The sequence below is a fragment of the Chiloscyllium plagiosum genome, unplaced genomic scaffold (genome assembly GCF_037043375.1).
Source record: "Chiloscyllium plagiosum isolate Xiang-an unplaced genomic scaffold, Cpla_swu_hap1 HiC_scaffold_17, whole genome shotgun sequence".
Classification (NCBI taxonomy): Eukaryota; Metazoa; Chordata; class Chondrichthyes; order Orectolobiformes; family Hemiscylliidae; genus Chiloscyllium; species Chiloscyllium plagiosum.
Window position 1 is genome coordinate 42787845 of NW_028270155.1, and position 23243 is coordinate 42811087.

General features: G+C 40.7%; 1 protein-coding gene across 6 annotated transcripts in view; it reads right to left on the bottom strand.

The window, feature by feature from the left end:
* The window catches only part of neto2a (neuropilin (NRP) and tolloid (TLL)-like 2a), a 46655-nt gene that overhangs the window by 20727 nt on the left and 2685 nt on the right, over window positions 1-23243 (bottom strand). For 3 of the 6 annotated variants that reach the window (XM_043706913.2, XM_087995877.1, XM_087995876.1), the window contains exons 2-5: window positions 21749-21802; window positions 6628-6705; window positions 5408-5548; window positions 4855-5103 (exon numbers count right to left, since the gene is read on the bottom strand). In XM_043706913.2, coding sequence (XP_043562848.1) covers window positions 4855-5103; window positions 5408-5548; window positions 6628-6705; window positions 21749-21802 — 522 coding nt within the window. The remainder of the gene's footprint in view (window positions 1-4854; window positions 5104-5407; window positions 5549-6627; window positions 6706-21748; window positions 21803-23243) is intronic. The other 3 variants (XM_043706915.2, XM_087995879.1, XM_087995878.1) reach the window with 1 other exon arrangement.

Sequence of the window (23243 nt, forward strand, 5' to 3'; positions counted from 1 at the left end):
AAAATACAGCGCAGTACAGGCCCATTGGCCCTCGATGTTGTACCGATCCAAGCCCACCTAACCTACACTAGCCCACTATCCTCCATATGCTTATCCAATGCCTGTTTAAATGCCCATAAAGAGGGAGATTCCACCACTGCTACTGGCAGGGCATTCCATGAACTCACGACTCGCTGAGTAAAGAATCTACCCCTAACATCTGTCCTAAACCTACGACCCCTTAATTTAAAGCTATGCCCCCTCGTAAGAGCTGACTCCATACGTGGAAAAAGGTTCTCACGGTCAACCCTATCTAAACCCCTAATCATCTTGTACACCTCTATCAAGTCACCCCTAAACCTTCTTTTCTCCAATGAAAACAGCCCCAAGTGCCTCAGCCTTTCCTCATACGATCTTCCTACCATACCAGGCAACATCCTGGTAAACCTCCTCTGCACTCGTTCCAGTGCCTCCACATCCTTCCTACAGTATGGCGACCAAAACTGCACACAATACTCCAGATGCGGCCGCACCAGAGTCTTATACAACTGCAACATGACCTCAGGGCTCCGGAAGTCAATTCCTCTACCAATAAAAGCCAGTACGCCATATGCCTTCTTCACCGCACTATTTACCTGGGTGGCAACTTTCAGAGATCTGTGTACATGGACACCAAGATCCCTCTGCTCATCCACACTACCAAGTATCTGACCATTAGCCCAGTACCCCATCTTTTTGTTACTCTTACCAAAGTGAATCACCTCACACTTACCTACATTGAACTCCATTTGCCACCTTTCTGCCCAGCTGTGCAGCTTATCTATATCCCGCTGTAACCTGACACATCCTTCCTCACTGTCAACAACTCCACCGACTTTCGTATCATCCGCAAACTTGCTCACCCAACCTTCTAGCCCCTCCTCCAGGTCATTTATAAAAATGACAAACAGCAATGGTCCCAAAACAGATCCTTGCGGAACACCGCTAGTGACAGCACTCCAAGATGAACCTTTGCCATCAACTACTACCCTCTGTCTTCTTCCAGCCAGCCAATTCCTAATCCAAACCTCCAACTCACCCTCAATGCCATACCTCCATATTTTTTGCAGTAGTCTACCATGGGGAACCTTATCAAATGCCTTACTAAAATCCATATACACCACATCTACCGCTTTACCCTCGTCCACCTCCTTAGTCACCTTCTCAAAGATTCAATAAGGTTTGTGAGGCACGACCTGCCCTTCACAAAACCATGCTGACTATCCTTGATCACATTATTCCTATCCAGATGTTCATAAATCCTATCCCTTACAATTCTCTCTAAGACTTTGCCCACAACAGAAGTGAGACTCACTGGCCTATAGTTACTAGGGTTATCCCTACTCCCCTTCTTGAACAAGGGAACCACATTTGCTATCCTCCAGTCTTCTGGCACTATTCCTGTAGACAACGAGGATATAAAAATCAAGGCCAATGGCTCTGCAATCTCCTCCCTTGCTTCCCAGAGAATCCTAGGATAAATGCCATCAGGCCCAGGGGACTTAGCTATTTTCACCCTTTCCAGAATTTCCAACACCTCTTCCCCACATACCTCAAAGCCGTCCATTCTAATTAATTGTGACTCAGTATTCACATCGGCAACAATGTCCTGTTCCTGAGTGAATACTGACGAAAAGTATTCATTCAGTGTCTCCCCAATCTCTTCAGCCTCCACACGCAACTTCCCACAACTATCCTTGACTGGACCTATTCCTACCCTAGTCATTCTTTTATTCCTGACATACCTATAGAAAGCCTTTGGGTTTTCCCTAATCCTACCAACTAAGGACTTTTCATGTCCCCTCCTTGCTGCTCTTAGCTCTCTCTTCAGATCCTTCCTGGCTACCTTATAACTCTCAATCGCCCCAATTGAACCTTCACGCCTCATCTTTACATATGTCGCCCTCTTCCCTTTAACAAGGGATTCCAATTCCTTATTAAACCACGGCTCCCTCATACGACCCTTTCCTCCCTGCCTGACAGGTACATACTTATCAAGGACACTCAATAGTTGCTCCTTGAACAAGCTCCACATATCAATTGCGCCCTTCCCTTGAAGCCTACTTTTCCAAGCCACGCATCCTAAGTCGTGCCTCACCGCACCATAATTTCCCTGCACCCAGCTATAACTCTTGCCCTGCGATGCACACTTATCCCTCTCCATCACTAGAGTAAAAGTCACCGAATTGTGGTCACTGTCCCCAAAGTGCTCACCTACCTCCAATTCTAACACCTGGCCTGGTTCGTTACCCAGAACCAAATCCAGTATGGCCTCACCTCTTGTTGGCCTGTCTACATACATTTAGGAACATTTAGGAGACAACGATCATTGTGTCATAAAGTTCAGAATGGTGGTGGGGAATGGCATGCAACAATCCAGAGTGAGAAACATCAATTGGTGGAGAGCTGGCTTCACTGGGACAAAGGCAGAGCTAGGGAAGATTGCCTGGAACAAGAGGTTGGTGGAAAACATTAGTGAGCACTGGGCTATCTTCAAAGCGGAAATGGTTTATGTACAGTCAAGATTTATTCCCTCAAATGGGGAAGGTAAAACAAAGAAATCCAGAGCAAGTGAATGCCAAAAGAGGTGAAATTTAACATTAATAAAAAAAGTGTGCTTATGACAGCTGTAAAGTTAAAAAAATGCAATCGAGAAACCAAAATAAATATTGAAAGGATAGAGGGCAGATGAAAAAGCAAATGAGAGAATTATGAGAAAAGAGTAGCAGCTAATATAAAGGGAATTCCAAAGTCTTCTATAAGCATATAAATTGTAAAAGAATGATTAAAAGAGGAGTAGGGCCAATTGGAAATCAAAATGGGGATTTACACATCGAGATTGAGGGCTTGACAGAAATGTTAATTGAATACTTTGCATCTGTCTTTAGAAGAGCAGAAGATGCTACCTCAGTCATTGTGATTGAGGAGGACACTGTATTACTAGAAGGATTTTAAAACATAAAAAAATGAGAAGTCTTGCATAGACTATCAGTATTAAAGTGGACAAAGCACAGGGATCGGTTGATCTACATCCAAGGATTTTGAAGGAAATAAGAGTCGAAGCTGTGAGGGCATTGGCCATGATCTTTCTGTCTTCCTTTGACTTGGAGGAGGTGCCTGAAAGCTGGAGAATTATAAATATTACAGCTTATTCAAGAAAGGTTGCCAGGACAATCTCAGCTATGTAGACCAGTCAGTTTAAAATTGGTGGTGAGGAAGCTTCTATTCAGGATAGTATTGGCAATCACATTGGAAGGGTGGGTTAATTAGGAAGAGTAAGCATGAATTTCTACTGGTGTAATGGTGTTTAATGAACATGATGGCGTTTCCTTAAGGATAACAGAAATAGTTGATGAGGGTAATGTTGTCTATGTGGTATAACTGGATTTTCAAAAGGTATTTGATATAGTGCCACCACAACAGACTTGTGAGGAAAATTATAGGTCATGGTAGAAACAAGGGATAGTAGCAATGTGAATGCAAAATTGTATGAGTGATAGAAAATAGAGAGTAATAGTCAAGGAAAGTTCCAGACTGGAGGAAGGGTTATATGGAGTTACTCAGGGGTTGATGTTGGGACCCTTGATTTTCCTAATAAGGTATTTATGATCTGGATCTTGGTTTACAGGGGTCAATTTCAAAGTTTTCAAATGATGTGAAACTTGGAAGAGTTGTAAACTGTGAGGAGGACAGCATTGAACTCTAGAAAGACATTAACACGTTGGTGGAGTGGCCAGATCAGAGGCAGCTGAGGTTCAATGCAAAGGAGCGAGATGATGAACTTTGGTAGGAAGAATATTGAAAGACCATATAGTACACAGGGTACAATACTAAAGGGGGAAACAGTGGCACTTTAGTGTATGTGCATAACTCATTGAAGGTGGAGAGAGCAGTTAATAAAGCACAGAGTGTCCTTGACTTTATTAATAGGGGCAGAGTGTACAGGAGCAAGGAGATGGTGTTGAACTTATAAAAGACATTTGTTAAACCTCAGCTGGAGTATTGTGCACAGTTGTGGGCACCACATCAAATGAAAGATGTAAATGTATTGGAGTGTGCAGAAGCGATTTTCAAGAATAGCTCCAGGAATGAAAAACTTTGGTTATGAGGATAGATTGAAGGAGTTGGAAAGAAGAAGGCTGGGAGGATATTGACAGAGGTTGTCAAAACCATGAGGAGGCTCGATAGAGAAGTTAGGGGAGACGCTGTTCCTGGTTCAACCTCTATCTGCCTGCACTTGTTTGTATATGGCTTACCTACAGAAATCATTATCCCGGCATACGAAGGCTACTTTAAAACTATCTCCTTCTCCATTAACTTGTATTATGAAGGTCTGCAGTACAAATGTCATGAGGATATTATCAACTTCTAGTTCCCTTTAAGTGACAGCATCTTGATTAGAGCATGCATTGCCAATATTGACTGTTGTTGAATCAAAATATTGGAATCCCTTAAAAAACACCTTTGTGTGAGCATTATTATTACAATATACTCAACGAAAAGACTCATTGCTACTTTTGTCTGAAGGAGCAATAAAAGTGTCCATTACAACCCAACAACATTTTATTTTCAAATTAGGCTGTGGCTGAAGCTTTCATTACATTTGGTTCATATAAATCAAACAGTGGATGTACTAAACAGAACTTTCAACTTGACCTTCAATGAATGGTGGCAGATCAGCTAACCATTCTACATTCCATCTGATTTACTTTTTATAGAACAATAAATCAGGAACAGTGAATAATGAATGGCTACATTGCTGCCTCCCATTTCATGCCCTTATCACAGTTGATAGTGTACCATTGAAAACCTTCTAAATGCCAATAAATTAGTTACCTGGTACAAATGAGTATTTTGCTCGAAATCCAAAACCTTCTAACTCCTCATCCGAGGTAAATTTTATCCATAAGAACCTTCCAGATGATTTAATGAGCGATGGTCTTTTTTGACCACAGTAACGGTTTATCACACGAGAGAATCCAAATGGTCCATCTCTGACTTCCAAGTGGTCAAATCGACAATCCCATGAAGGTTCAATGCTATAAGGTTCATCAAAAGTGAGTTCAATTCGCTGGCGTGGGGCCGCTGCAAATACAGCAAAATAGCAACAAACATAATTCTTGGAGGCTAAAGAATACAAGTTGGCTTCTAGATATGTTCAGTTATAGAAAGGAATGTTCTCATCATTTGAGAACATTTTGAACAGAAGGGCTATCACTGTGTAACATGGTGACAAACTTGCAGTTTAGCAATCCTAAATTATGCATCATTGTTCAAGCAAATGCTGCAGATAACTCCTACTGATAAATATGGGCAGATTTGTGTTGAGAATTGACACCAAATTTCAACTAGTGCCAATGAGTTAGATGAAGTGAACTAGTCCCATTACCTTCCAGTATGTAGATACATTCTCTGTTGGGAGGGTAAGCATTTGGGTAATTCGGTGAAGCAAAATATCCGCCATTGTCATTCCGAACCCAAACTCCACATTGCTTTCCAGACTTGTGATGTGGTATAGTGTTCTGGAACTCTGCAAATGAAATGATTTCAGTTTATACTGAGGCACTGTTGATATGCTTGGGTAGGTGGACCACAAAGCCCAGAACATGATTCATGCTAAACAGATGCAGTTATATAATAATTAAATAGAGATTATGATATTTTGGATTCAGTATACAAATGTGAGCTGCTAATGCAGGTCAACTACATGCTTTGGTCATGAGCAACCACCGTTTGCAGTGTGCAGATGTAAGAATGGGCAGGAAAAGGAGCAGGCAGAGATTGGTAAAAAAATCTACTGAGTATGGTTTGTGAATAAAAGATAGCCACCAAAATGGTAAATCATGGGTATGGTGTAAATATGAATGGTTAGAAGCAGATTTGAGAGACACTCAATTGGAAGTGTATTATTTACACTCAGTTTTCAGCATAATTCCATGTGTAAAGGGAGACTGTTAGCTACAGAATAGGCAAACTGTAAGTAAATGAAATTTAAAGAATGGGAACAATTATACTAGAGACTTAAACTAGATCTGAAAAAGTTACAGAAAACCTTTGGGAAAAGTCACCAACCCATTTGCTAAGGCTGAAGGAGCACTAGATGATTAAAACCAAAAGGTAAATGTAATGTAAAGGAGTCAATGTATAAGCATAATTAGATGAGTAGGGGGCAGAAAAGACCCTTGTGCTCTTCAAAACCCTAGCCACTATTCTTTATTTTCCCCTTTCAAGGGGTTTGACAAGTAGAGGCCAAGAGGATAATTCTTCTTGAAGGGTAATGTTGAACTGGGGACAAAGTTTCAATATATGGGTTGTCCCACTAAATTATGAAATGTGGATAATTTTCTTTCTCTCAAAGTTGTTAGTCTGTGGAAATTTCTTCTTTGGGGAGTACTGGAGACTGGATCATTGAATATGTTCAAGGTTCAGTTAGTCAGAGTTTTGATTAACAGCAGATTCAAGGATTATTGGGTGCAGTGGACAAGAAAGTGGAATTGAGACCACAATCAGATCAGCCATGATCTTTTAAATGGCAGAATAGGCTTGAGGGGCAAGGTGGTCTATTCTTACTCCTAATTCTTATATTCTTGTATTCACACTGCAGCTTACCATTATTGTCACTGGACATGCCATCTCTATGTGTATTGACGGCATAGTTCTGCAGTTGATTCTCTGATGATCTGGACCCTGCAAAGATAAGTCACCATGATCATTGCCAGTTAGGTATGCTGGGGTTTTACTTGTAATTGGTAGCATCTTGATGGGTACTGCCAATCAGTTTATGCTAGATGTGACAACTTCTTCCTCACAGCTCCACTGAAAGCAATAGATTCTGTGCTTGGCGTGCTGTTGGTAAAGCATCCAGTATTGTGGTTAGTCTGATATTCACATATCATACTGGTGCCAATCCAAATCAGAATAGTATTACAGTACAGAATGAGACAGTTTAGATTTTCGGCCCTTCACGCCTATATTGGTTCCCTGAAAGAGCATTTTAGTAATCCCATGCCTCCCTTCAATCTGCAAAGTTCTGCAATCTTTTCGCTTCTAGCATTTAACCAATTTTCTTTTAGAAAGTTATTACTGAATCTGCTTCCACCATTCAGACAGCAAGCATGAGCATCAATGAGATCGATCACCTCATGTTACATCAGCACAATGGAAGGAGATAACTGATAATGGCTGGTAAGTATAGTTAGTCCTGATCAGTTACACTTTATGCTTATTTCTGGTAAGTTTAAATAATAAAAATAAATCCTTTAACCAAACAAATGTATATCCAGTGCTATGTGGGAACCACAAGTTATATTTCATGCTACAGTCAGCTTGAGGAGTTGATGCTTCATTGTGGGAGCTTACGTAACAGCTAATTTGAAGTTGAGCGCCACATTGTTAGCATGTTTCAGGAGATAGTCACTCTAGTGTTGAGGCAGAGAGGGAAAGGGTCACTACCTTGTAGATAAGAAAGGCCAAGCAGGTAGTGTAGGAGACCCGTCAATGCATCTTGCTCTACTACTGGTTTTCAGTTCTAATTACTGGTGAGACAATGGTTATATTCCCAGTGGAATTACAATCAAGTGCTTTACATCATGATGTCTCAAGTATCAGGGTGAAAAGGTAGGGCTGGTTTCAGGGCAATGGGGCCTGCATAAACGACTGGGATTGCACCAAAACAGGAGCACGACCAGTACTGTGGGGGGATTTGCTCGTGCTATTGCAGAGGGTTTAACTTAGCAGGGGGCCTGGAGCCTGGACACATGTTCAAAAAGGAGATAAGCAAAGCTTGAAATGGAAAGCAGCAAGTTAGTAAACAAGTGTGGAAAATTGTGGAGACAAAAGGCTCGAAAATAAAAAAAAAGTTTGGCAGTCAGTATGATCCTGTTGGCAAACCATAAACTGAGTTTATGGAATGACCCCCAAATGAAGAAATTAGCATTAAGTTTTCATTTATGATACCTTCTACTTTAATAGAATCAAAACCAACCTAAATTAAACATGAACTAACAAACAAATGTTACTTCAAATAAAAGGTAAATTTCACTTTAAATAGTTGATTAAACCACTCACATCACTCTCCATATGGCAGCAGGTGCCAAATCTTTTCTGCAATATGGTCTTTATTCATGAAAGGCAGGTTGGGAGTCTGACAACAGCATCTCCAAGTTTCACAAATACAATCATCATAAGTGAAGTATGCTTCTATGAACTTGATTCGGAGATGCCGGTGTTGACTGGTGTGTACAAAGTTAAAAATAACACAACACCAGGTTATAGTCCAACAGGTTTAATTGGAAGCACTAGCTTTCGGAGATACAATCACCTGATGAAGGAGCGTCGCTCCGAAAGCTAGTGTGCTTCCAATTAAACCTGTTGGACTATAACCTGGTGTTGTGTGATTTTTATCTATGAACTTGGTCTCCTTCGGCTCTTAGCCTCAATCAACTAACCAGTAAGACTCTGGTTCATGATTTGGCCACTTTTTGGAAAATTTCCAGCTCTCTAGCATCTCCAAGCTTTTCAAACATCTCTTCAGGTTTTTAATCCTTTTTAATTGTTCATATGTTGCCTCCAGAATCCTTTTCAAACCAAAACATAAAAATTTACCTCTTCTGGAGAGAAACGTATTTCCATGAGCAGCGTGGTGGCACAGTGGTTAGCACTGCTGCCTCACAGCACCAGAGACCTGGGTTCAATTCCCGCCTCACGCAACTGTCTGTGTGGAGTTTGCACATTCTCCCCGTGTCTACGTGGGTTTCCTCCGATTGCTCCAGTTTCCTCCCACAGTCCAAAAATGTGCACGTTAGGTGAATTGGTCATGCTAAATTGCCTGTAGTGTTAGGTGAAGGGGTAAATGTAGGGGAATGGGTCTGGGTGGGTTGCTCTTCGGAGGGTCGGTGTGGACTTGTTGGGCTGAAGGATCTGTTTCCACACTGTAAGTAATCTAATCTAATCACTTCTCACAAGAATTGTTTGTTTCTGTTTCTGTCTCCCAGCCTTCTATTTGTATCCTGATTGTCTTTTCCCTGGACCATATCAGAGCTTGGGCTCACACGTGGCAAATAACATTTGTGCCAACCAATGACTTTCTCCAAGAAGAGACAATCCAACTTTCATCAGAGTAGGTATGAAACTTAGAATACTGAAAGTAATTCATTTTCTGACTGTCCAAATCCTGACCACCATCTACAAAGCACAATGAATGTGATGGAATCTCCTCAATTGCTTGGGTGAGTACAGCTCAAACAATCATCAAGAAGCTTGACACTGGACAAAACAATCTGCTTGATTGGCACCACATTCAAAAATATCCACTCTCTCCACCACCAATGGCACGCAGCGTGCCCCAACTACAAGATGAACTGCAGAAATTTGCCAATGATCCTTAGACAACACCTTTCAAGGTGAAGAATAAGGACAGAAGACACATGGGAACACTAACACTTATCTCCAAGCCACTCACTATCCAGACTTGGAAATATATAACCACTTAGAATCATAGAGTCATAGAGATGTACAGCACGGAAACAGACCCCTCGGTCCAACCCGTCCATGCCGACCAGATATCCCAACCCAATCTAGTCCCACCTGCCAGCACACAGCCCATATCCCTTCAAACTCTTCCCATTCATAGACCCATCCAGATGCCTTTTAAATGTTGCATTTGTTCTAGCCTCCACCACTTCCTCTGGCAGCCCATTCCAGATATGTACCACCCTCTGTGTGAAAAACTTGTCCCTTAGCGCTTTTATATCTTTCCCCTCTCACCCTAAACCTATGCCCTCTAGTTCTGGACTCCCCAACCCCAGGGAAAAAGACCTTGTCTATTTACCCTATCCATGCCCCTCCTGATTTTATAAACCTCTATAAGGTCACCATCAGCCTCTGACACTCCAGAGAAAACAGTCCTAGTCTATTCAACCTCTCCCTACAGATCAAATCCTCCAAACTTGGCAACATCCTTGTAAATCTTTTCTGAACCCTTTCAATTTTCACAAACATTCTTCCGATAGGAAGGAGACCAGAATTACATGCAATATTCCAACAGTAGCCTAACCAATGTCCTGTACAGCTGCAACATGACCTCTCAATACTCTGACCAGTAAAGGAACATCTTCTTCACAATCCTATCTACCTACAACTCTACTTTCAAGGAGCTATGAACCTCCATTCTAAGGTCTCTTTGTTCAGCAATATTCTCTAGGACTTTACCAATAAGTATATAAGTCCTGCTAAGATTTGCTTTCCCAAAATGCAGCACCTCACATTTATCTAAATTAAACTTCAACTGCCATTCCTCAGACCACTGGTTCATCTGATCAAGATCCCATTGTAATCAGAGGTAACCTTCTTCACTATCCACTAGACCTCCAATTTTGGCGTCATCCGCAAACTTACTAACTATACCTCAAGCTCATATCCAAATTATTTATATAAATGACAAAAGGTAGTGGAACCAGCATTGATCCTTGTGGTACTCCACTGGTCACAGGACTCCAATTTGAAAAACAACCCTCCAACCACCACGCTCTGTCTTCTACCTTTGAGCCAGTTTATATCCAAATGGCTAGTTCTCCCTGTATTCCATGAGATCTAACCTTGCTAACCAGTCTCCCATAGGAAAGCTTGTTGAATGCCTTACCAAAGTCCATATAGATCACATCTACTGCTTTGCCCTCATAAATCCTCTTTGTTACTTCTTCAAAAAACTCAATCAAGTTTGAGAGACATGATTTCCCAGAGAGGGTGCAGAATGTTCTCAAGGGGCAGAGGGCCCAGCAGGAGGTCATTGTACTCATCGGAACCAACAACATACGAAAGGAAAAGGTTGAGATTCTGAAGGGAGAATACAGAGTTAGGCAGGAATTTAAACAGGAGGTCCTCGAGAGTAGTAATGTCTGGATTACCCCTGGTGCTACGAGCTAGTGAGGGCAGGAATAGGAGGACAGAGCAGATGAATTCATGGCTGAGGAGCTGGTGTATGGGAGAAGGATTCACATTGTTGGATCATTGGAATCTCTTCTCGGGTAGAAGGATGGATTGCACCTAAATTGGAAGGGGACTAATATATTGGCAAGGAGATTTGCTAGAGCTGCTTGGGAGGATTTAAACTAGTAAAATGGGAGGGGGGTGGGATGCAGGGAGATAGTGAGGGAACAGATCAATCTGAGACTGGTACAGTTGAGAAAAGAAACGAGCCAAACAGTCAGGGCAGGGAGGTGCAAAGCAGAGAACAAGGTAAGACTGATAAATTAAACTGCATTTATTTCAATGCAAGGGTCCTAACAGGGAAGGCAGATGAACTCAGGGCATGATTAGGAATATGGGACAGGGATATCATAGCAATTACAAAAACATGGCTCAGGAATGGGCAGGACTGGCAGCTTAATGTTCCAGGATACAAATGCCACGAGAAGGATAGAAAAGGAGGCAAGAGGGGGAGCGGTGTTTTTCATAAGGGATAGCACTACAGCTGTACTAAGGGAGGATATTCCCGGAAATACATCCAGGGGAAGTTATTTGGGTGGAACTGTAAAATAAGAAAGGGATGATCGCCTTATTGGGACTGTATTATAGACCCCCTAATAGTCAGAGGGAAATTGAGAAACAAATTTCTTAGGAGATCTCAATTATCTGTAAGAATAATAGCGTGGTTATGGTAGGGGATTTTAACTTTCTATAAGACCATAAGACATAGGAGTGGAAGAAAGGCCATTTGGCCCATCGAGTCCACTCCACCATTGATTCATGGCTGATTGTCATTTCAATAACACTTATCCGCACTCTTCCCATAGCCCTTAATTCCTTGCGAGATTAAATATTTATCAATCTCTGCCTTGAAGACATTTAACATCCCGGCCTCCACTGTGCTCCGTGGCAATGAATTCCACAGGCCCTCCACTCTCTGGCTGAAGAAATGTCTTCTCATTTCTGTTCTAAATTGACCCCCTCTAATTCTAAGGCTGTTCCCACGAGTCCTAGTATCCCCGCCTGACGGAAACAATTTCCCACCCTTTCTAAGCCAATGTATTATCTTGTAAGTTTCTATTAAGATCTCCCCTCAACTTTCTAAACTCTAATGAATACAATCTTTACATTCCAACCCTCTTGAGATAAATTACAACATGACATTTGCTTTCTTAACCACGGAATCAACCCGCAAGTCAACCTTTAGAGAATCCTGGACTAGCACTTCCAGATCCCTTTGTACTTTGGCTTTATGAATTTTTTCATCATTTAGAAAATAGTCCGTCCCTGTATTCTTTTTTCTGAAATGCAAGATCTTACATTTTCTCATATTGAATTACATCAGCCATTTCTTGGGTCACTCTCCTTAACTGTCTAAATCTTTCTACAGCCTCTCCATCTCCTCAAAATTACCTGCCTGTCCACCTAACTTTGTATCATCGGTGAACTTCGCCAGAATGCCCCCAGTCCCATCATCCAGATCATTAATATATAAAGTGAATAGCTGCGGCCCCAACACTGAACCCTACGGGACACCATTGTCACTAGCTGCCATTCCGAAAAATAACCTATTATCCCAACTCTCTGCCTTCTGTCAGACAGCTAATCCTCAATCCATGTCAGTAGCTCACCTTGAACACCATGGGCCCCGCACCTTACTCAGCCGCCTACCGTGAAGCACCTCATCAAAGGCCTTTTGGAAGTCTCGGTAGGTAACATCCATCAGGTTTCCCTGGTCTTACCTACATGTTACCTCTTCAAAGAATTCTAACAGGTTGGTCAGGCACGACCTCCCTTTACTAAATTTTTGTTGACTTGTTCTAATAAACATAGACTGGAACTGCCATAGTGTTAAGGGTTTAGATGGAGAGGAATGTGTTAAGCATGCACTTCCTCAGTGTCATTGAGGAAAAAAAAATCCTTGAATTAGTGAATTATGGTATAAAGGTATTCTAGTATTTACAAATTCAAAGTCATCTAGTTTCTCAACCAGATCTTCAGCTCTCATCTGTATATCTCTGTTTTGATTCCAGAAGAGTCCCTCTCCTCCTATTCATAAGCCTACAGAAGTCTTTGGATTCCTTTTTATGTTAGTTGTCAGCTTTTCTCATTCTCTTTGTTTTTGCGGCTCATATTTAATATTTCATTTCCCCTCTGAACATTGCTTAGTCTGGTTCTCACTTCTATTATCAACCCAACACCCTTTTCTGCTTCAAATTACTCTCTACCTCTTATCCTCCAGGGAGCTTTGACTTTGTTTGTTATGTTGTTTCCCTTCATGGAAATATAACCCAACTTACAGACGATCTCCTCTTTAGCATTTTGGTGGTATAGACTTGAGTGTTGTTGAAAGAAGACATATTTTCTCAAAGCTTTTTTGTCTTGAAGTCCTCAGGACAATTTCGAAGAATGACTAAAGTCAAGGTCATACAACATTTATACAGTATGAGAAGACAGTGCTGATTGATTGGATTGGTAGAAATATTGCCATGGACAATGTACCAGTTAATAATAACTGACAGTAAGTGACCAAACTGTGTTTGAATTTTAAATTAAGCAGTTTGGTTCTGATTGGGCAAGGCATTTGCCAGAGGAATAAACCAGAGAATTGCTGTCACGTATGCACTGAACTCATGTTCTTTGTCTCTGCAAGGAATAGAACCCTCTGTGCTTCATATGTTATAAATATCGCTTTCCCTTTACTTTGGTAATGCTTGCAAATTGTCCCATGAGTAGATGATGGAAAGCTTTAACAAGATGTGCCATTTGTTTTCAGCTGTATCTCCTTTATGGGATCCCATTGATCCATTATATGGTTGCCTGTCAATCCTTAATTCAAATTTACTTGGGTCAGATCTATTCTCATTCTATTGAAAGTTACCTACCCCTAATTAATTAGATTTCACACTTAATTGCTCCCGTTTTTTTCCATAGGTTGTTAAACCTTAAAATACTACAATTACTGGCCACTAAATGTCCCCTTCCTCATACTTATAACGCTTACCTCACCTTTCTCTAGAACCAGACCTAGCAACATTTTGTTCCCTCCTGGGGACCAGTTCATGTGAATAGAAATTACCTTAAAATGCCTGAGCAGATTGTGAAAATTGCTGAAAATTTCTTCGAAAAGGAAAGTTTGTAATTTTACAAGCAGTTATTCAAGTACATAGCTTATATAGTTCTTTTCAGCTATGTCTGAAGCCAAATCCAAGTAAAAGCTATCCTCTATATTCATCCACCAAATAAAGTCTGTTTATTTAAGAATAGCAGTTTAGTAATTTATGTTCATCTTTTTGCCAATTTAGATTTATAAGTGACCAAAATATGGAATGGCAGCAGTTAGTACCCATAATCAATCTACAAGTGAGGCCGGTTCATTTGGTTTCTGGGAATATACTATGAACCAGTGACCACATTATAGTGTGATATACAAGCAATAGATCTGTGTGTGCTTTGATATAGAGAGCCAGTGGAATATGCCTCAAAAGCAGACACTTTAACAGAAGGTTATAAATGAGAAAGATATGCTTGCCAATATATATTGGTTAACTGAGCTGACCACAGTAAATGGGATACAAATATATCTCTTATCATGGACAACATCATTGTCGGCATCCAAATAATTACAAAGAATGTTGTACCCTCTGAAAATGAAATACAAACAAGTGATATATATTTAAATTTCTGCAATGGTTAACTTACAAGTCTGACTGAGAAAGCCATAGAAAAGACAATGCTAAAGGGTACTGAGTTAATTGAGAAGAACAAAATAAACTAAAACAACTAAAATCAGTTTACAAACTCTAACCAGACAATTCTGACTATATGGGCAGCACGGTGGCACAGTAGTTAGCACTGCTGCCTCACAGCGCCAGAGATCCGGGTTCAATTCCTGCCTCAGGCAACTGTCTGTGTGGAGTTTACACATTCTCCGTATGTCTCCGTGGGTTTCCTCTGGGTGCTCTGGTTTCCTCCCACAGTCCATAAAACTGCAGGTTAGGTGAATTGGCCATGTATTGGCTAAATTGCCCCTAGTGTTAGGTGAAGGGGTAAAGGTAGGGGAATGGTCTGGGTGGGTTGCTCTTCGGAGGGTCGATGTGGACTTGTTGGGCCGAAGGACCTGTTTCCACAATGTAAGTGATCTAAACTCCTAAAAAGAACAGAATAATTTTGTATTGAGATTACTACCTCCGAAACGAATTTGTTCAAGATGAGATCACATTCTATGGCAATACTCATATCAACTGAAAGCTGAAATGGTGCAGAAAATTTACTTTGGGATTGCAGAATATGTGTGTTCAGCCAGAGGTGCTATATATTTACTCATCACAAATACTGTACATAATCTCTAGATATCTTTGTGTTCCTTGCTATAAATTCTCAAATGACAAACTAATAAGTCTTTAATGTGACATAGTGCCCCTTGGTCAAAACTGGAATACTAATTTTGTTGGAAGCAGCTTGTTCCCCTCCATGGCAACAAATGAAGAAAAAGAAAATACCAGCATCAGCATCAACAGACAAAACAAGCCAGCTTGAAAGTCCAGAAGTTTAAAAAAAATGCAGTTCAGAACCAACACAATTTGAAATAAGAGAAAGATCATCAAATCTTATCTGAATTTGAATGTGCATGCTATAAAATATGATTTCCAGCAGTGAATGATTGCGGATGGCTCTGAAAGGGAAGAAGGAAAGTTTTATGTTAAAGCCCAGGTATCTAAGGCAGGATACACTCTTTTTGGCAATTAATTTCATAAACCCAAAAGGTTCATGTTCTGTGCTTGTGTGTATTGTTCAACTAGTAGAAAATGTTACTTACAACTATCTTCAAATGCAACCTTTCTACCAAATCTAAATATCCAACATCTAGAGTGCGTTCATTCTTAAGAAGCTGAAATTCTCTAAAGGATCTACTGACTGAATTTTCAAAAAGGTTGCACATACTGAGAATGTGTATATATTTACACATGCCTCATGCATTAAAAAGCCAATGGAGCAGGTGTTTTAGGGACCCCTTAACCTTGATCAGCACAGATGATTAACAAAGCTTCCTTTATGAATTATTCAGATCTGAAGTGTAAGTGCTCAAGAATTATACCACTTGAACTGATTGAAATATGTTCTTGTAAGGCACTAAGGCACAGCAAAACTAACTAACCCACGCATAAAAATTTTAAAAGCTGGGCAAGACACTGAATCGTTATTGAAAATTTTCTACTTTCTTTTGTGAATTGTTATATTTCTTCATTTTTAGAATAAGAAACATTAAAGCAAAGTAAAAAAAAAGGCAATCTGGCTCCTCATGTCTACACCAGTTCTCTATAAAGCATTTCACATTACTTCACTCTATCCCTCTAGCCCTGCAAGTTTATTCCCTCAAGAGTCCACCCAAATTTTCTTTTGAAGACTTTCACCATCTCTGCTTATATTATTCTTGCTGGCAGAGAATTATAGGTCATCAATATTTGCTGCAGAAAGTAGTTCACATTCCTGCTCTCTTGTTCAAAATCATACATCTGTGTCCTTTAAACCTCATATCATCAGCAAATAGGATCAGCTGTTCTTTGTCTACCTTATCTAACTGTCATAATCTTGCAAACCCTATCTTGAAAACAACCCCAGCTTCTCAAATTTCACCTTCCATCTAAAATCATCACAAAACAAATTGTGATACTGACCATTCTCCTGATAGCAACAGAGCGAAGATACAAGCCTGAGAGTTTCACAGCTTCAAACACAATGGCTCACCATCACCAGCCTTGGGTCAAGAAATGACACCAAATATCAACAGTTCACTTTGGCACAGTACTACTTCCTAAAGACTTACCATAAAATGTTTGGATGTTGCTAAAAGTAATCACTTATGAAATGGCAGCAGCCATATTTGATAAAGGTGAAATCTTTAGCAAAGAGGCCTATTTGACAGAGATAAGATCTGTTCTTGAATCATAAGGAATGTCAACATGATGTACAGCATAAGCTCATGATCTTGAAAATGGCATAACTTGAAAGCATCCAAGTCAGTCCTGCAGAAGACGGGGAGATACTGCACAAACCAACTGTATCAACCTATGTCAAGAAATTAAATTTTCCATATTCAGGCAGTTATATGCTATGGATATTGGGATCAGGAGGGTGTGTCCAAAGCTGTCACCCGTGAAATTGGTAGACGGTGAAGTATTCACTGACAGATACAAAGAGACATTCTATTGAACTGACTATTACTGTGAGTCAGTCTCCCAGTCTATGGTTGATGCTCTCCTGCAGCTTCTGGTCATGGTTGAATTAGATGAAGAACACATCACTCAACCAAGCCACTTACTACTTAGTGAGCTCCAGTCGAACTGTTCAAGTACTATCCACTGTTAAACCTTCCTGGTTTTGTCCTTTATTGGATGGTAGGATCTATTCCGCTGAACATACCTGCCACTAAAGTCATCACGTTATAGAAAAAAAGTCAGAGGGGAGGTTGTAACAAATACAGAGGCATCCTGCTCTCTAGTGCCACTGAGAAGGCCTTTTCTAGGATCATGATTTGGAGATGCCGGTGTTGAACTGGGGTGTACAAAAGTTAAAAATCACGCAACACCAGGTTATAATCCAACAGGTTTAATTGGAAGCACTAGCTTTCGGAGCACTGCTCCTTCATCAGGTGGTTGTGGAGGACACAATTGTAAGACACAGAATTTATAGCAAAAGTTTACAGTGTGATGTAACTGAAATTATACATTGAAAAATACCTTGATTGTTTGTTGAGTCTTTCATCTGTGTGAATATCATGATGGTTTCGCTTCTTTCATGTGTAAATCACAAATCCTTTTTTAAAAAGTTACATTCTCAGGTCAACTGTAACAATTAGTGTTAGCCAGATAGTACGTATTATCTGGCTAACACTAATTTAAAAAAAACATCAGTTAAAAACAAGTTTTGTGATTTACATTTGAAAGAAGTGAAACTGTCATGGTATTCGAACAGATGAAAGACTCAACAGACAATCAAGGTATTTTTCAATGTATAATTTCAGTTACATCACACTGTAAACTTTTGCTATAAATTCTGTGTCTTACAATTGTGTCCTCCACAACCACCTGATGAAGGAGCGGTGCTCCGAAAGCTAGTGCTTCCAATTAAACCTGTTGGACTATAACCTGGTGTTGTGTGATTTTTAATTTTCTAGGATCATTCTTAAATGGCATCAATGGTTTGGAAAGAATCAACTTATCAGGGATAGTCAGAATAGTTTTGTGCAGGGGAGGTCTTGACTTAAAACTTTGCTTGTGCGTTTTGAGGAAATGACATGATGATCGATGAGGGTTGGGCTTGTGAGTGTTGTCTACGTGGACTTTACTAAAGTATTTGACAAAGTCCCTCACAGTAGGCTGGTTCAGAAGATTAAGATGTGAGATGCACAGCAACTTGATAAGTTGGATACAAAATTAGCTTGATCATAGAAGACAGAAGATAGTTGTGGAGGAGTGCTTTTCTGACTAGAGGTCTGTGATGAGTAATGTTCTACAATGACCAAGATTGGGATCTCTTGTTTGTGATATATATAAATGATTTGGATGAAAATGTACACGGTCTGATTAGTAAATTTGCAAATGACATGAAAATTGGAGGAGTTGTGGATAGTGAGGAAGGTTGTCAAAGGATACAGCAGGATGTAGATCAATTGGAAAGTTGGGTGGAGAAATGACAGATGGAGTTTAACCCAGATGAGCGTGAGGTGATGGATTTTGGGAGGTCATGCATGAGCAAAGTATACAGTAAATGGCAGGACCCTGAGGGGAGCATTGATATACAGAAGGATCATGGGTGCAAGTCCATAGCTCGCTGAAGGTAACAATATAAATCATAGCAAAGAAGGTGTATGGCGTGCCTTCCTTCATCAGTTAGTGCATAGAGTTATAAAAGTCAGCAAGTCTCGTCACCTCTGTATAAAACTTTTTACACCACATTTGGATTGTGCGCGCAGTTCTGGTCACTGCGCTAGGAGGATAATGTGGAGGCTTTGGAGAGGGTGCAAAAGATATTTACCTTTGATTGGAGTTTATTAGCTACAAGGAGAGGTTGGACAAACTTGGATTGTTTTCACTAAAGCTTTAGAGGCTGCAGGGGGAAGCATATAAAATTATGAGAGGCATTGACAGGGTGAATAGTCAGAGTTTTGTTTTGCCAAGGTGGAAATGCCAAAGACTAGGGGTATAGGTTTGTGGTGAGAGGGGAACCTTAAGGAGATGTGTGAGACAAGTTTTTTTTTAAACACAAAAGGCAGTCTGTATCTGGAGCATGCTGCCAGGGAAAGTTGTAGAAGCAAATAAGACAGCAACATTTAAGAGTCATTTAGACAGATAGATGGACAGGCGGGGAATAGAGGGATATGGACAATGTGCAAGCAGATGGGATTAGTTGAGAATGGCATCATGGTTGGAACAAACATGGTGGTCTGAAGGGTCTGTTCCTGTGCTGTGTTGTTCTATGATCACAAGTGGATTCCAAAACACGTCATGATTTCTGTGCTGGCAAATCTACACTGGACATGATTTTACCCATACACTAGCTAGGAATGTAGGAATCAGGATATACTTCTATTAACCTTTTGTAGATCTCACTAAAATGTTCAACACAATCAGTGAGACAAGGGTCTACAAGCATTTGGGGAAAAGTTGTGTACTGAAGCTCTTCAACCTTGCTCCTTTTGAGATTTTTATGACCATTTAATGGCTGCACTTTGCCTTGCCCCATTTTGGAGGCTGATGTAAGGAGTTTAGCGGAAATGGTGTGGAGCCTGGCAATACCTGTATTACTCTGACTGAGCTATAGGCAAGAAATGTTTGTGCACCTCCTTCAAGATGCTTCATGGCAGAGAAATAGCCCAAAACTTGGATGACTTACAACCATGAAGAAAAGAAGCACAACATTGTTCATCTTTGCAATTTTTCCTGCATCACGGAGGAAGAAATTAGATTAGATTACTTACAGTGTGGAAACAGGCCCTTTGGCCCTACAAGTCCACACCGACCCGCTGAAGCGCTACCCACCCAGACCCATTCCCCTACATTTACCCCCTGCCCCTAACACTACGGGCAATTTAGCATGGCCAATTCACCGAACCTGCACATTTTTGGAGTGTGGGAGGAAACCGGAGCACCCGGAGGAAACCCACGCAGACACGGGGAGAATGTGCAAACTCCACACAGTCAGTCACCTGAGGTGGGAATTGAACCCAGGTCTCTGGCGCTGTGAGGCAGCAGTGCTAACCACTGTGCCACCGTACCACCCACAATTCACTGCTACAGTTCTCTCATTCTCTCAAACACCGAAGTGTGTTTACACTAATCACATGTAGTTCTTTGCTGGCTCATGCACATTTGCAAGGTGCCACATACCCAATGATTTTCTGTGTGAGGTGATATCCAGAGCCAAACACCAGTAAAATGTATCAGCCGTTACACCAATGATGGTTGCAAACTTGATATGAGAGTCCTAAACACTGACCCTTGCCCTTGGGACATACTAGCTGATGAGAACAGGAAATGAGGATATCATCTCTGTGTCAGAATGATCAGAGGTTACAACAGATTGGCAATATGCACTCTCACCAAAAATAACCTGAAAATGACAGCTCATAACTAATTCATAAGTGACAAGTAGCAGAAATGAATCCCACTAATTGGCCTACAGCTACAGCAAAAAGCCACCAGATGAAGCCTCTCTCTCTATGGTCAACAGAGTTGATTTCCTGTATGCGCATTACATCAGCCGGAATGATACTGACCACGGAGCTGGGATATGGCTTTATTTTACAAGATCTCAAATCATTTCATTTCTTTTTACTTTTGAAATTGGAAATAATGTCACGCCTCTCGAACACTCCGGGGAGTGGTAACCAAACGAGATTTTTGGTTTCATTTGGTAATTTCGATGTGAAAACAGTGAGGGAGATCCAACAGTATTTGGAGAGCATCAGGTTCAACTCTCGTATGTGTTACGATAATTAACTTGCTGAGCAAAGGGTAAAATATCTATCCATTAAGTTAAAAGCACCATGTGGAAGGAAATAAAAATCTCTATTGCAAAGTGGAAGTTCCGCTTTGGTCTCTAGTATCCCATCCGTTGTTCATTGTTGAAGACATTGAAACTGGTCCAATTGTCTTTTTTTTAAAAAAGTTGAAAATCGATAACACTGAACGGAGAACAATTCATTAATACAAGTTCAGTCTCCACCTCAGTAGTAGAGCTACTCCTCGATTTCAGAACAGGTTAGGAACACGTCTCCGATGGGTCGGGTTCCCTGAGGACTGGAGAGCAGAACAGGAAGGTCTAAACCAAGCCACGGAGCGCCTTGTGTAGTATATGAAAATGAAAGCGGCTTTGACAGTATGCAACCAATACATAGCAGTTGCACACGGATGCTTAGTTGCTGATACTTGCCACCAACACGTATATCGTTGCTTTGATCCCATTTCTGAATCTTTTGGGATGAGGCCGGGCGGAAGTGGTGACTGTTTCAATGAGCGATTCATTAACATAATGGTCAGATGGAAACAGGCTGGACTCTAACTCCACTGGAGCAGGGTCCCCCAGTGACCGCATTGTATTGTCTAGCAATGCATTTACAATACAACGAGGGGCAATGCATTTACAATGTACATTGTAACTGATATACAAGACATTGTTTTCTCATACACATTTCTACCCAAGGTACTTTAAACAGCTTATTACAATCAAATATGTTGCTAGCCGTACAGAGATACAAACGCACCTTGCGCCTTTTGTATAGACGCGATCCCTCCAGTGAGAACAATGATCGACCAGACTGGAAAAGAAAGAGAGAACTCAATGTTTGTGTCAAGTGACGCAGCAGTTTGAACATCAAATGGAATCATATAACATCGGGATAAATTCAGCAGAGATTGGAATTTAAAAAAAATATTAAGACAACTACTTTTATGAACATCTACATATATAACATGTACACAAGCTACTCCCATATAATTCTTCATAATTAAGCGGGAAAGCTAACATGCAGAGATTTGTTTTCTAGATACGTAACCAATTCATCTGCATCTCCCACGAAAGAAAACAGGCTTACAGGGGACCACATTTCGTCTCATTTCAAGTGTTCAGATTTTGCTGTCGTCAGGGAGGTTTTCGACATTCTTTAGCACCTGTGATGTCCTGGTGGGAAAGTCTCTAACCTCGGGGTGCTTTCAATGTTTGATGAAGATGGGAATGATTGTGGACGACTACAACACAAAGCGCAAACCGAGAGGAATGCAGATATGAATGAAATTCACTGAACATAATTCCTCAATATTCAAACCTTCGTGTCATTCAGGCTTTGGTGCGAGTTCTTTGCACTTTTGCAAGTTTAATATACGGTGAAGCTAAATATTCCCAAACCGTTTGAATTTACATGGTAAATGCAATTTTTATCGAGCCGATTCTCAACATCACATGTTTTCCCCCTCAAACCTCAGTGTAAGCCTTTTTCCAAAAACTAAGTATGATGTTCAATGTTTCAATTTGATGACTAGAATTTATAAGATTTATTTATACGCGTGCAAGTAATTTAACAGAATAACTGTTCGCCGGCATTAGTTACAAAGCAATAATGGAATTAACACGGGCCTCATCAGAAGTTCAAACAGTATTAACTATCTTGCTGCGCAGCAAGGGATTTAGGTCTGGAATCGGCTCATATTAATTATAGAAAATTAACATTTGCCGTTTTGTTTGGCTCAACTGCGTGAAACAAGTGTCATATTGGATACGGCTGAACATACCTTGTATGCAGATTACAGTCATTGCATGTTAAGTGACTATCACCAAAAGGAAATCGTGCCGTGCATATATTACTGAAAGAGATTGTGACAACTTTTCGAAATAAATTACATTTAGCCATATTGCCCCTTAAGAGAAGCCGATTGGTTTGTAAGGACGAGACTGACGCTAAAGGGAAAAGGGATAATGAAGACATTTTACTGAATGCATGTGTAGCAGAAACTACTCGGTCTTTCTTGTATTAACCGACTCAGATGCACCCGAAGTTTCCCAGTGCGCCAACGGAGAGGAAGGACTTCTTGGTCTGGTGCAAGCTCCCCAGCCACGGGGGGCGGGAGATCCCTGAGCAAGCTGGAGAACGGGGAAATCTCATTCTGTTTGTGCATGTTCAGATATGAAGTGGTGCTGCCCTGTCAATGTGTAAGTCAGCTAACAAAGCGCCTGTGCACTAATGCTTTGCACAAGCGAATTCC